Source organism: Lynx canadensis, chromosome A1 (genome assembly GCF_007474595.2).
Source record: "Lynx canadensis isolate LIC74 chromosome A1, mLynCan4.pri.v2, whole genome shotgun sequence".
NCBI classification, from domain to species: Eukaryota; Metazoa; Chordata; class Mammalia; order Carnivora; family Felidae; genus Lynx; species Lynx canadensis.
The window spans coordinates 197,487,811-197,502,775 of record NC_044303.2 but is presented as its reverse complement, the minus strand read 5'-3'; the positions used below and the strand labels follow the sequence as shown (position 1 = coordinate 197,502,775).

The 14,965-nt window shown below is 53.7% G+C and overlaps 1 protein-coding gene and 1 non-coding gene across 3 annotated transcripts in view; one reads left to right on the top strand and one right to left on the bottom strand.

Annotated features, from left to right (window-relative positions):
* Positions 1 to 560: 560 nt before the first annotated feature.
* On the bottom strand, positions 561 to 668 carry LOC115526312. The gene has a single exon (XR_003972586.1). It is a non-coding gene; the product is annotated as a U6 spliceosomal RNA (small nuclear RNA).
* A 3,029-nt stretch (positions 669 to 3,697) lies between these two features.
* PPARGC1B (PPARG coactivator 1 beta) overlaps positions 3,698 to 14,965 on the top strand; it is a 110,138-nt gene continuing 98,870 nt past the window's right edge. The window contains exon 1 of one of the 2 annotated variants that reach the window (XM_030329544.2): positions 3,698 to 3,802. In XM_030329544.2, coding sequence (XP_030185404.1) covers positions 3,725 to 3,802 — 78 coding nt within the window. In that variant the 5' untranslated portion in view covers positions 3,698 to 3,724. The remainder of the gene's footprint in view (positions 3,803 to 14,965) is intronic. The other variant, XM_030329535.1, reaches the window with a different exon arrangement.

Below are 14,965 nucleotides of genomic sequence, written 5' to 3'. Positions count from 1 at the left end.
GAGCATTTGTCAGTGGTGACTATAATCAAGTGAAAAAGGTTCATATTGCTGTCGCCATTTCCGTGGAACCTGGAGGAGTCTGGGCTTTGCCGGGTGTATGTGCAAAGCAAACTTTCACTAATCTCAGGAGAGGCGAGGCCAATAAAAAGGCAGAGCAGATAGGAGCGAGCCACATGAAGTCCAAGTTTGGCATTATTATTGCCCTTCACTTGGAAGTCATAAAACAAGAAATGTGCCACCGTTCCGGCTTCTTGGGAGTGGTTAGCTGGTGTGAGGTTTTTCTCAATTCCTTTCAAGGGTCTGTGGCTTGGACCAGACACAGACCTGGGTTCGAATCTCGGCTGCGTCTCAAACTGCTTGGTCTTGGGCTAATCACTTTAACCCCTCTTAAGCTTTAGTTTCCTCAGTCATTACGTGGATATCATAATGCCGACTACTCAGGGTTGTTGAAAACAACCTGAGATGATACACGTTCAGGTATCTGGCCCATGTGTGGTATGGAAAAGCGAAGTTTTAGCCGGTAACCTATAAACGGCTATCATATTGGAGCTGCAGGGTTCAGGAAAGGGTCGTTTAGTTTAGCTCCTTTGTTTTATCCTTGTGCAGGGGCCATGCTAATCTTCTCTGTGTCGTTTCAATTTTAGTATACGTGCTGCCCAAGTGAGCACAGCTCTTTTGTTTTAAAGGCAGGGAAACAGCCTGACGGAGGGCAAGCAAATTGCACAGGATCACCTAGCACCTTAGGTTTCTTGAGGGCTTCTGTTCTCAACGAAGATCTTTGAGTCTTTCCATGGACCAGAGAGGGTGAGGAGGCTGAGCTCTGTAGGTGGCTTGTGATGGAGGCATTTTGAAATGTGCTTTTGAAAAGAAAGCTACATATCTCAGGTGGGGAGTCTTATCACCTGAGTTGTTTGCCAGCCAGAAGCCTGTTCTGAGGACATAGTGATTGGTGAGAAAGTCCTTGAAGCTGCTCAGTTTGTGGCTCTTCTGTCGACACTAGAGTTTAAGGACACCAGAGTTTCGAGCACTGTTGAGGCCTTCCCTGGGAGGCCCTGTCTGGTACTGTGGTTGTGCAAGGCCAAAGCCTGGAGATGGCTGGCCTTGGGGACTCCCCAAGTCTGGCCTCTGGGCTGCAAGGGGCTCAACGCCAGTCACAGGCCATGCTGGATCTGGTAGGGACATCTCTGGAAACTTGTCCTGCAGGGTTCTGACTGGGGTCTGTGGGCAGCGGCAGCAAAGTCCTTGGTGCTAATGACGATGACCTTGGTGACGGTGATGACGATGAGGGAGGACGAGCCCAGCTATCTGCCAGGTGCAGGGCCCAGCAATTTCTTTTACGTGCACTGATTTGTGCAACCCTCACAAGAACCCTATGGGGAGGAAACTGTGGCTCAGAGAGGTTGAGTAAATGACCAAGGGCACACAGCTAGCGAGCACCAAGATTCAAATCCGGATCTACAGGAGTCCAAGGCAGCCAGCAGCCTGTGAGTGCTGGAAGAAAGGAAAGTAACACCGGCCCGTTCCTTCAAGGGACGTGTATTTTCTCCCCATTTTTACAGATGAGGAAACAGAGGACCAGAGTTTAGTGTTTTTCCCCGTGAGGTCAGGCACCGTGCCAAGCACTTTACATATTTTACCTCTTCACTCATCATAACATCCCTATGAAGTAAGTAATTCTATGATTTCCACTGGTGTAGATGAGGAAACCAAGGCCTGACACTAGATGATTGGCAGGGGTTCAGAACCAGACAGTCTGACTGCGGTGGGTGGGGGGGGGGGGTTGCCCATGCTCTTGATCTCCTGAGTTGCCCAATACTGAGACAAGATGTAGCAGGACTGGACCAGGACCCGGGACTCCTGACTCCCAGGGTACTGCTCCAAGGCTAGATGGAGGCTCTCTATTGGGATTCTTTATTCCTTAAAAGCGCGCTGGCCTAAAGCCCAAAGAGTGAAATCACGCCCTGCGGTTCTGGGAACCTCAGACTGGAGAAGAAGGAAGCTCTTGCTCTGGTGTTCAAGTCTGAGCAGGTGTACTGAGAACTCTCCCTGTTTCCTCCTCTGGCTGGGAGGGAGCCCACGCAGGGTGGGCAGGGTGGGCAGGGTGGGGCAGCCCTCCTGAGTGCCAGTGGGGGAGGAGAGCAGGAGGCAGGCGTGCCCAATGAAACAGGCCTAAATCTTCCCTCCTTAGGCCTTTATCCAGGTGGTGCCCTCATGTGCTGCCTGGCAAACAGCAGGGCATGATGATGAGAGTCCAAGGTTACAGTCAGGAGGCCTGAGTTCTGGTTCTGGCACCATCGGCTCTGGGCAGTTTCCTTATCTATTCAACGGGTGGTGGGGGTGTGGGGGGAATCAAAATCCTCTGGGTTTTATAGTTAACACATTATTTATTAAGCACCTACTATGTGCCAGGCACTGGAGATATAGCAAATGGGAAAGCAGATTTAGTCCCTGCCTTCATAGGTCTTAGGGTCTAGTAAGGAGAGACGTGAAGACCAAATCTTCACTGAAACAAATGTAAGATGGCAGCTATGGCCAGTGTTTTATTTTTATTTTTTTAAGTTTATTTATTTATTTTGAGAGAGAGAGAGAGAAAGACATGGGGTGTGTGTGTGTGGGGGGGGGAGAATCCCAAGCAGGCTCCATGCTGTCAGGACAGAGCTCCATGTGGGGCTGGAACTCAAGAACTGTGGGATCATGACCTGAGCTGAATCAAGAATTGGATGCTTAACCAACTGAGTTACCCAGATGCCCCTAAAGGAAAGGCCTGTAGAGCTAAGGGGGCCCATGGAGGTGGGGGTGGCGGGAGAAAGAAGGGGTTGACAGTCTGAAGGGCAGTGGGGACCCACTGAAGTGGGGACCCACCCTCTGAAGATGTGGTTACTAGGTAGATGGCTGCTGGCCAGTGGAAAGCACTGTGTGTGGGTGCGGGTATTGAGAGGGTTCATCAAAGGAACTGGGAGGCCAGGGGGCCCGGGGAAGTGGGCATGTGAGCCATGCATGGTAAGAGAAGTCATGGAAGTTTATTCAGGGGTAGGGGAGTGAAGGGAGACCGGAGGGAGATGGTCAAACTTAACAGAATACGAGTCAATGCATTTTTCAAGGAAAAGAAAAAAAAAAAGGCCACCTCCTTTGAGGAGCCTTCCCTGATTTCTCCACCTTTGACCTATGGTTTTCCTCCCTCTCTGGTCTTGCAGCTCAGGCAGAAAACCTCAAACCTCTGGGGCAGTCGGACCTGAGCTTATGTACTGTGTCTTCCTGCTCTTGAAATGCACAGTGACTTCAAACCAAGTCCTCTGCCTTCTCGGGCCTCAGTTTCCCCAGCTGTGCAGAAGCAGGTTGTCTCAAAGGACCCGCCCAGCGCTAACGCAACGTGATTCGCTCTGGCAGGAGCGGGGGGCTGCCCGCATTGCTGCGCAGGCACCGGGCCGCTGGCTGGGGCATCGTCACCCGGCTGCGGGCGCTTTCCTCCGGGCCGGGGGCTGCGAGCGAGGACCCCGGCGCCAGACGTGGCGCAGGGAAGTGGGGGCGCGACCCCCGGCTCGCGCGGGCACCGCGCGGCCCCGCCCCCGCAGCCAGCGGCCCTGCGGCAGCCGGGGCCTGAGCTCCGCCCTCCGCCTCCCGCCGGCCTCGCTCCCTCCTCCCGCCTCCCTCGCTTGCTCGCTCGCTCCCTCCCCCCGGCCGGCTCGGCGCTGACTCCGCCGCACGCTGCAGCCGCGGCTGGAAGATGGCGGGGAACGACTGCGGCGCGCTGCTGGACGAAGAGCTCTCCTCCTTCTTCCTCAACTATCTCGCCGACACGCAGGTACGGCCAGCAGGGGCCGCGGGCCGGGGGCCAGGGGTGCTGAGCTGCGGGGGCTGCCGTCGCAGCCGCGGAGGCCGGGAGGCGACGGTGGGTGCATCGGGGGGATCGGGGGTTCCCGGCTGCGGAGCTCCCCTTTCCTTGCACCCTGAGAGGATCTCTGTTTCGGAGGTAGGGAGCTGGGGGCTCCCCCCGCGCAAGCCGGAGCGTGGGGGGAGCTACGGCCGCTGGGGAGGGTCTGGCCTCGGGTGCTTGGAGTCTGCCCCCCCCCCCCGCCGGCAGAAGTGGGGGTTACCGCGTTTCCTTGGGGAGGTGGAGCCGCGCCAAGGTGTGGGGGACCCTCAGGCTGGCCCTGCGTGCTGGAGGCGCGCCCTCAGACTGCCGGCACTTGCTGCCGTACTTTCACGTGGACTTGTGGCCCCGGCTCAGGCGCCTGCCCCGGTCCCCCGAGTGCCCTGGTCCTCCGGTCTCGGGTGCCCGGAGTGCTGCTGCTGGCCCCCCGCGGCTCCCCATCGGCGCCTGCAGCGCAGAGTTTCCTGCCGGTTGCCGGCTAAGGGCTTAGGGGGTCTGCGGGGCACGTGGACATGCGGCCGGAGATAGCACCTTCCTGGTTTCGCTACCGGCCGATCCCCCGGGGGGAAAAGCACGGCAGGATGGGGGTGGAAAGGCTGTCTGGGGGCGCCTGGGTCCCCCCTGCGGCGCGCGGCCCCGGTGCGCGCCCGGCGATGCTGGGGGAAGGGAAGGCAAGGCGGCGTCCCGGGCTCTGGCTGCGCCTGGGAGCCCCACCGGCGACACGCGCGTGACAGGAGAGGGTGCTCTGGTGTGCCGGGGCGGGGGGAGGCGAGAGAGCTGGTGACTTGGAGACGGGGAGCGGGGGGGGGGGGGCTGCTGCTGGGACGAGCCGCCACCGAAAATGCCTGCACTGGGCGTACGCGCCCCCCACCCCTTCCTTGGTTTTCCCCACCCCATGCCTGTTGCAAGCATAAAGTTTGGCCCCATAGTTATGGCTTTTTCTCCCGGCGCCCGGCTGCGGGTAGCGGGGAGGCTGGGGATGCGGCGGAGGCGAGAATGAGACCCCGGATGCGGGCGCACGGCTGGGCGCGGAGAGGGGGCCGCCGGGCGGAACCGGGCGCGGCTCGCGAGGGCTGGTTTGGTACCTGGAGTCGGAGCGCCGGTGCCGGCTCGTTTTGCATAACACTGGAAGGGAGGGGGAAGGCGGAGGGGGGGCGGGCGGTGGGAGGAGAGAGAGGGAAACTTTGCTTCTTGTTATAATCTGCCTGTCTTTGGGCGGCAGCAGCTGTCATGGGACCGGGTGGGCGGGGAGAGGCTTGCAAGCTGACTCCTAGCCGTGAGACTCGACTTGGAGGGGACGCGCAGCAGCCGAGACGTTCAGCTCCGGGCGGCGACTCCCGGCTGGCGGCTGGGACGGCGCGGCGTGGCGGGGTGTCGCGGAGAGGAAGCCCGCCGCGCGCGGGAGAAGGCCGACCCTCGCCCGCTGCAGACATCCATGCGTCAGGGAGCCGCGGGGCCTCGTGGTCGGTGGCGGGCGTGCTGGGGTGGTTTCGGGGCTGGGGCCGAGGGGGTGGTGGCGTGTGATCGCGCATTCTTAGGGCCGGGGGTGGGGTGGGTAGTGTGTGTGATGAGCGGTCTGCGCGCGCGGGTGTGTGTGTTTGTGTGCACACGCCGCGCGCGCCGGGCGCGTACCTTTACCTCTGACGAAACTGCAGTGGAGCTCCCGCGGCGGTCACCGGGCGCCGTCGCCCGCCCCGCGCCCACGTCTACTCGGAAGGCAGATCCCAGCCCCAGCACCACCGCCGCCCCGTTACCGCCGCCCCCCTCCCCAGCCCCAGCCGACAGCCTGGGCCTAGGAGGACTGGGTGCGGGCGGGACAGAGCTGCCCCCGGGAAAGTTCTGTCCTCATCCCTTGCACTTGTCTGGGGGTGCCTCCAAACCTCGCGACTGAGACTCGGGTGAAGGAAGCCTGAAATAGCAGGAGACTCGTTCGGGGACCCAGAGCAAAAACCGTCCGTTCCGGACCCTGGTTTTAACTCCATCTTCAGTGTTCTTTGGCTCACCAGTAATTCATTATTTGCCCTTTAGTCTCGCAGTGGGCCTACCCTGCAGGGATATTTCACCCAAGGAAACTAGAAAATTGGGTAATCGGCTGTCAGCAGAAGCAGTGCAGTGAAAGTTAATCTGGGACGTTTACTTTTTTTATTTAACCACGTGACAGGCAGAGGCTCCTCTGGTGATCTTTGCCGGCCCAACTTGGGAAATGTAATTGATAGGGGAGCTTTGCAGCCACCCCTAGAAGGTTCATAGAGCCCGGCCGGAAGAGGACCTGGGCGGGCCATCGTGTGCCTCCTCATTTTACAGTTGGGGTTAGAGGCTGCGAGGGGTGAGCGGCTTGTACAGGACCACGCAGCCAGCGGGTGACAGAGCCACCCAGGGCTCCTGACTCCAGGTCCTGTGTGTTACCTCGAAATAGCACTGGACTTGGAGTCAGAAGGCCTGAGTGGAGTCGCCTTCCCCACTCTCTGGCTGGGTGACCCCAGAGCGAGCCATTTGAACTCTCTGAGCCTCCTTTCCTCCATCTGTCAAATGGGGCTGGTGTTGCAGGCAAGAGAAGAGGAGGTCGAGGTGGTGGGGGTGAGCTCTGCTTGCATGTGAGATGTCTGGTTGTTCCTGCAACTCCCTCTCCTCTTCCAGACCCTCCCTGTCCCTCCCTCCATTCCCGACCCCCCCCCCCAAGGGGTGGGGAAAGCGAATAAAAAGCTAATTTATTGTCTTTATCCAAAAGACTTGTCTTTGGTGGCTAATCCAGAGTTAGAGAGAGGGAGGACTTGTGTTTAGGAGACTTAACTTTTACCCATTCGGGCCAAAGTTCAGAAATTCTGCAGACCGAGGATTGTGAAAGTTTCTTGGAAAGGTTTGGGGCACGTATCCCAGAGGACTTTGGGTTGGCTTCACCTTTGCCCAGCCTGTGCCCCTTGCCTCCAGTGCCCTCACCCACTGTTCCTGCATGGCCCTCTCGAGCAGGCCTTCCTTTCCTGGCTTGCTCTGGTTTGTGTCTCTTTTGGTTTTCTTAGTCTGTGTGATACAACCAAGCATTTTGTTTGTGAGTCCTGTGGCCCAGTAAGATTCTGGAACTAGAGTTGTGCCTTCCATCTCTTTGTGGCCCCGTGGCACCTGCCACCGTGCTGAATTCCTTTGGTTGGCTCTTGGCTAGGCACGTGAACTACAGGGGAAGCTCCTAGGCGGTCCCTGAGACAGCTGGGCAGTCAGTATGGGTAGAAAGGAATGCAGAAAGCTACAGCTATAGGCCATGACTTAGGCTCTAAAGGCCACACAGTAAGCCCACACTAAATATGGGTTGTTTGAAGTCACTTGGGACATCAATCATAGATAGATGCCCAAAATGTCAGAGCTTTACAAATCATGTGGTCTAATCTCTTACCACTTAAAAATATTCAATTATAGAATTGTTAGAAAATACTGGCAGGCATGAAGAGGAAATTGAAAATAGGTAATCTTACCCAGAGGTAACCCCTGTTAATTTTTATATATATTTCCAGACCTTTCTTTCCTATTGATTCCTATCGATTGTATCTTTTGCCCAAAAATGGAGTCACTCCTATCGATTATATCTTTGCACAAAAATGGAGTCACTCATTATATCCTAATTGTAACTTGGAATCATGCTGTTGTAATATGCTTTTTTTTTTCTCCTCCAAACAATATGCTGTGATTGTCTTTCCACATCAATAAATATTCTACTTAATATCATACTATCTGAATGGTTATATAGTATTTCATTGAGGGTTGAACCAAAATGTATTTAATGAGTCCTTTATTGTTAGCCATTTAAGTTGTTTACAATTTTTGTTGTTCCTGTAAGCCATGCTGAAATGAATATCTTTGCATATGTCTTCTTTCCTTCATTTAAATTCCTAGAAGTGAAATTACTCTGTCAAAGGAACTATGCAGGCGTTTGGGAAACACATTTCTGGATTGCCTTCTAGAAGGATTGTGGTAATTTACACACTTACCAGCATTGTGTGGGAATGCCTGGTTCCCTGTAGCCAGAAAACTCTTGGTGTTTTAATTGGTTTTCATTTTTGCCAGTCTGTTCATCAATAAATTCTTTTAACCTTTTGTTTTAACGTGCATTTCTTTGTTCACTTGTAATGCTTCCCCCCTGCCCCCGCCCCCCCCCCCCCATATGATGATGGGCCATTTTTGGTTCTGTTCTGTGAAATGTCATGTTTATGATTTGGCCCATTTCTCAATTGGTGTCCTGTCCCCTCAGTGTTCTAAAATTGGACCTGAGTACTGAGAAGGGGCCCCGTCACATGGAGATTTGGGAAAATGGCTTGAACTCCTTAGTGTTCACCTGTTGGGTATGCAGTGTTGCAGCTTCCATGGCCCCCCATGCCAGGGCTAACTGCTTTTCCAAGTCAACGTTGCAGGCATCTAGAGGGGCAGGTTGGAGTGCAGCCTTGGCTGGGTGCCTTTGCGCACCCCTCACCTGTGTGGGAACAGGGGGAGTAACTTCCTCACCTGAGCCCAGAAGGGGACATGTGTGCTGGCTTTGTTTACCTGAGGGCAGGGCTCCACTTTCACTGGGGCTCTGTGGCTGCTACTAATGATCAGGATGCCTGTGAAAGCCAGGAAAGGCAATGGCCCAGCAACTGGGCCCTGGGGGGCTCATATTTCCCCTTCACCTTGGGACTCTCCTCTCCCCAGCTGCTGCAGGCCAGCCAGAAGCTTCACCATTGCCAGGGTATGAGTCACCCCTTTCCCTCTCTCTCTCTCTCTGGAATAATAGAAGGAATACTGGCTTGAGTCAGAAGCAGCCTTGCAAATGGGGACTTGGGCTTAGAAGTGAGGTCATAACATGAGCACTGCAGTGCTAACAGCTAACTCCTCCTTCATCATCCTCAGCGACATCTGTCGGAGCATCCTTTAGATGCCGTGCACTCCGCCAAGCATTGTTTTTGCATTGTTGCGTTTTGTCCTCAGGGAGAGTCTACAAAGGGTAGGTGCCATTATATTACCATTTTACAGATGAGGATTTTAGTTTCAGAGAACTGGCTGGCTTGCTGAAGATAATCTACCTACGCTGTCTTGGAGTGAGTAGAAGAGCCAGGATCAGAGGCGAGGTTCCCAGACCACGTGACTCCAAGCTCCCGAGGCAGGGAGAGGCAGGGACGACTTCTGTGCAGTGTGTTTCTAGCACCTCGAGCGAATGAAGGCACATTGCAGAGAGAGAGAGAGAGAGAGAGAGAGAGAGAGAGAGAGAGAAGACAACTCATCAGGCCCTCTGCTTCTCTAGGCCTCAGTTTCTCAATCTCTGAAGTGGGGATTGTAGTCCCTAACTCCCAGGGTTGAGAGTCAAATAATATAATGTATATAAAATGAGTCGCAGCCTGCAGCTCAGAACACTTGGAATTCTTTTTGAAGCACTTTGGAAGGGCAGGATTAAGTGTAAGCAAACTCCCCTTCATGCAGTCTTTTTTTATGCAAAAGAGGGAAACATAATTCTTATGTGAGGGTGAAGGAGACCCAGATAAAGTCATTTGGAAGAGAATGAGCAGGCCCATTGGCTATTTCTTCTCCAAGGTACTCCAGTGCCTCACATCGGTCCTGTGGACTCTCGGTTGATGTAGAATCAATTGGATTGGATTGGATTGCCCTTTCTGTTCCTCTCCCCGTCTTCCGGTCTGGGTCTTGTCTTTTCATGACTATGGGATTCCTGCAGTTACTAGAATGCACGTCTGATGCCATTCCCTCGCTCACACATCCCCCCCCCCCCCCCCCCCGTGGCTTCCCAGGACTTTTACACTAAAGCCCGAAGTTTAAATGTTCAAGGGCCTCCAAGGACTTGAACTTGGAGAGCCAGGCCCCTGACATTATCCTGCTTCGTCTACTTTCCCTTTCGGTATGGGTGTCCCCTCCCCCTCCCCCAGGGTATGTCATGAATCTTCTTCCTGGAAGTGTAGTCTATCTCCTCTGCCACTATTTCTCCCATTTCCATACTCATCCTTCCAGATCCAGCTCCGATGCCATTGTCGTGGTGCCACCTTCTCCCCGCTCTCCAGGCACAGCTGCTCATCCCTGGTGTGGCCACTGCACTCACTCATCCTCTGTGGGTTGGCCTTGGCCGGTTGCTGGCTGTGAGACCCCTGGTGGGTCCCGAAACCTCCCTGCACTCCTGTTTCCTCCTGTATAAAGATAACAATAAAGAGTACTTGCCTTATAAAGTTGTGGCAAGAAGTCAATGAAAATCAAATGCAAATGGATTGAAAGCGCCTAACGCGATGCGTGCCGTATAATAAGCACCAAATAATGGGTATTTTTTTTTCCTAATGTAGGTCGCATTAAGTTTACTCATTTAGGAAATCACTCCACCCCACCGTTTAAATGTATTCCTAGCCCACCTGCACTTCAGGCTCCTCCCACCCCCACACCTGTCCTCCAGGGGAAGCCTCTTAAGTCTACCACTCGCATAGACGGTGCTACCTACTGTCCCTCTGGTGTCTGCGTGTTTTTGTCCCTACCGCTAGGTTGACAGCTCTGGGAGGGCAAGAAATAGTATTTTTATCCTGAGCTAGCTTTCCGGTTACCCGTTACGTAGATGATTTTTTTTTTTTTTTTTTTTTTTTTTTTTTTTTTTGAGCAGAAGAATGTTTTATGTGATTAGGTGTCAGGTTCTCTGAAGAGAAGTTTGTGTTTTAAACATTTTACTCTGGAAAATGTCCAACACATACAGAAGGGGCTGGCTACGGAATGGTGTGGTGAATCCCCATGTTCCCATCAGCCTGATTCTGCCATTTTGGACCCATGGCCATTCTTGTTCATCCACGCACACACCACATCCTGTCGTCCGTGACTGTTTCAGTGTGTATTTGTGAAAAGAGACTTTTGAGTACTATCACATGGTTTCTCCCAGTAATGGTGACGTTGGCTCTGTTGTCCCCATTTTGTAAGTGCACAGGGATTGGGTTAGTCACTTAGGGGCTTGCAGCTTGTGAGGGTCTAGCCTGGGATTTGAACATTGACCCCTGAGCCCCGTCCTGTCCTGCCATGCTTGGGAGGGTCATTGGAGAGCATCCACTCTTTCCCTACCTTTTCCAGAAGAGGAATACGGAGCAAGGCACAGAAGAAGCCACTTAGCTGGAAGAGGTCCAGGTCCCTGACTCTCAGACCTATTCTTTTCCAGTATCAGGACTTGGGGAGGGGGTGTCTTGGCTCTCGGGGACAGACAGGTGGATAGTCCTCAGAGAGACACTGTTGCCCAGGTGGCTGGGCTTTGTGGTGGCTGTGGGATCCTGGGGTGCATTCCACTGCCACCCCTGGACGGGCTGCATTTGTTTCCTACTCTTACAGCTCCTAAACCCCAAAGGCCCCCCCATGCCCCTAGCAGTTAACCCTGGGTTTCTTCATTAGGTGCTTTCATAAGGATTACCCAGTGAGTGAGTCAGGGGGTGGCGATGGGGGGTCAGAAGCCTGGGTTCACAGGGCTGAGGGAGGGTCCGATCTGAAGCATACAGCTGGGCTGGGCACAGGGTCTATAGGCCCCTGATGGCAGCTAGACTCCTGGGCTCCCCACCCTGCCCTTTCTTTCTTTTTTAATATTTCCCCCCACCCTGACTACTCTTTAGGGCAGAGACAGATTTGCTGCCCAGGAGTAGGGTAGGAGACCAGAGAGACTTTTACAAATGGGAGGGTAAAGTCATTGATTAATTATCCCCAAAGGCCTGTAATTACAGCTCCCTCTTTTAGGTAAGAAAACAAACATTTGCCCCGATTATTTGTTTAAGTGGCTGAGAGACCTTGAGCCCTAGGGTTGGGCTCTGATTCTGGGAGCCCTGTGACCTTGGCACAGGCTTCTTTGTGCCTCAGGTGTTTCACCTGGGAAGTGGGACGGATAGTAGCACATAGTTTGGAGGGTTTTAGGACTAGTTGACATGATGCCTGTAAAATGCTTAGGAATATTCAGTGAGTAGGAGCCATTGTTAGTAATAAAACAGACAAATCCAGTGTAGACCCCGCCTTTTGCCGTCCCACTGAGCTCTGGGGCCTTGATCCCATTGAGGCCGCCCTGAGGTTTCTCTTCCAGAGTATTATGTTTTCCTTCCCCCTCTGCTTCCGAGGGAGCTGAAGAGGAATCCCACCCAACCTTAGCAAGGACCGCAATATTGACTTTTAGAAAACTGAATCCAGTTAGATGCTACTTGAAGAGAGAAGAACCAGGTAGTGGTTAAGAGCTCTCGGCTTTGGAGTTTCACTGCCAAGGGTTTAAAATCAGGGGCCTACCACTTACTAGCTGTGTGACGAGACACTTGAGCAAGTGTCTTAACCTTTCTGACCCCAGTTGTAGAAGCAAGCTCCTGGGTATGGCATTCAAGGCCTCATGTACACTATTGGGGAGAATCGTGGTGTTTTCTTTGGATAGCTACAGCAGAGAATGGATAACGCTCGCAGCATTGCCTGACATAGAGTAAGCACTCAGCAAACAGTTGCCACTAGGATGATGACAATGACAAGGATGTATAAACACACCAGTGGAAAACAGCTTTCGGGGAGCTGGAGTGCCTTACAGACCATCTTACTCAGTGCCCTTACCTCGAAGTGAGGAAACAGGCTGGGAGCTGACCAGGGACTGGCTTCGGGTCACCTAGCAGAGGCAGGACAGGACCCCTAGCTCCTGTCTACATGGGCAGGGCTGGCTCTGGATAGCAGACGCTCGGCTGTCTGGGACCCACTGTCTGGGAACTCAGCCGGGCGAGCCCTGCTTGGCTGAGAGGGATGTTCCCCAGCAGCCCTGCAGCCGTGTTTTCTCCCTTGCTTGCCTGGCAGAACACAGCCATTTAGCAGAGGGAGAGCGAGGAGACGTTAGAAACCAAGCCCTGAGCAGTTGCGGCAGCCGGCCCACGAGTGGCTCCCTGAGGTTGCCATGGCAAACAGCCTTGGCAACGTGGCTGTCGGAGCCTTTATTTCTGGTCTCAGCCTCCTCGCGGGAAGCGTGGTACCCAGGACGCTGGGGAGGAGGGCCCTGTCTTGGTTCCTTGACACCATGGATGACCCGGCCTCCGCGCTGCTCGTGATCCCGGAGGCTACAGCAGCCACTGTTTAAAACATCTGCGGGTCCACCTTGCACAGCCTGCAGAAGTGAGCTCCTGGTGATGGCATTCAAGGCCTCAAATGCCTGCCTACCCTTCTATCAATTTATTCCTCAACTAGTGTGAGACTATGCCATACTGGATCTGGTGCTGCAGAAACAGAACAATATAATAATCTTAACATGGGCCTGGTGTCAGGGGTTCGCAGTCTGGCCTCAGGTTCCTCGGTCAGGTCCTATGCCAAGTTAGTCATGTAAATTATTCACAGTCACATTACTCTCTGAGGAACCCCATGAAGGAGTGCCCATCGGTCTCCCCATTTTACAGTTGAGTAGGCTGAGGCTGACTCCACAGAGTTTGTGGTGTTGGTGCCATTCCTTCTTGTGCCAGGCAGCCGCTCGGACTCCTAGCATGAGGCGTCTGTCTCCTCTCCCCACCTCTGGCTGCATCCTTCAAGGCCCAGCGTGAGTTCCACCGCATCTAATTCTCCCTCTTTCAAGTGGGCCCTTTCTGCTCTGTGATCCCCCCATCTATTATAGACCTCTCATGTGCCCTGCCCCACTGTGTACTCTACCACCCTGCTGAGCTTATCCCTGCCCTCCAGTCACCCCAAAACAAAACGGGGAAGCTGGCTAAAGGGAAGAGCTTTGACCATCCAGGACTTTGCACTTGGCATGCAGGGAGGAGTCAGCAAAGGTTTTCTGTTGTTGTTGTTTTTCTTTTTAGTAGGCTCCATGCCCAGCGTGGGGCTTGAACACATGACCCTGAGATCAAGAGTCGCATGCTCTACTGACTGAGCCAGCCAGGTGCTCCAGCAAACGTTTTCATTAATATTGTTATTAATAACAGTAATCGTAGAAACAGCTAACCCTTAATGACCAGGTTCTAGGCTGGGACTTTCGGGTGCATTATCTTGTTTAATCCTCAACCATCTGGTGAGTCTGGTGCTATGACAGACCAGAAAGCAGAGGTTGCAAGTTCAGTGGCTTGCCCCGCATCCTTCAGGCAGATAGTGGCGAGGCTGGGACTTGAACCTGGGTCTGCCTGGCTTCAGAGCACTTGGTCTTAACCACCGCAGTGTGGGTAATCTGGCTGAGCATAGAGAAAGGACTCCAGTGTGGGTGATGGGCTACAGGAAGGAGGCATCTGCACTTGGCTTCAGCAAAGTGGGGGGGGTGCTAAGTGGAAGTGAGTGGGATGTGAGAGAGAAGGCCCAGAGTGCAGGGGCCTCAGTGGCATCCCTATAGCTGAGACGGGTGCGGAAGAGGAGTTGCTTTGGGGGAGGATTTGTATGAAGAGTAGACATCCATTTATTCAGGGCCCACTGTGTGCAAGGTTTGTCCCCACCCCTGGCTTTCCCTAGAGCCTTGTTAAATGCAAAACTCTGGTCCCAGCTTGTGATAACCTTTGTTTATGTGTTTATTCTTCACTGTTCTCTCCTCTACCCACTCAGGACCGGAGATCCCTAAGGAAAGGGACCTCATCAAGCTGGTTCACCATCAGATCCCCCAGTGCCTTACCAGATGCAGGTACAATATAGGCCCTCAATAGATGTTTGTTGACTGACTGTCTGAACAAATGCTATTTGAGCTTTCAGGAAATTCACCAACCATTTGCTTGGCCCCAGAGGCCCCTTCTCTGCTTGGAACTATGTTGGGGTGTGTGGACGAGGGGACTGGGGGAGTTGTACCTGTCTTCACAAGGGGCTTGCTGCCCTTGTCTCCAAGATAGGACTTGCACACAAAGGAATCAAAGACAAACATTTTTTGGAGCCTCCAGAACCCCGCTATCAGAACGCATCTGCAGTGGACATGTCTTTGTAGAACGTTAAACCACTGCTGGAATCCAGTCTGTTACAGGGCATTGCTCTGGCCCCACTGTGGAGGGGCTCAGGGCTTCAGGAGTCTCTGTGGTTGCAGGGAGGTGTCTGGTCTAATATTTCCACACCTTCCAAAGAGATCGAAACCAGCACCTTCCTTTGGGCCTTCTGGCCATTGCCCGTCTGCTTATTCCAGAGGAATCGGGCAGACTGGCCTCCACT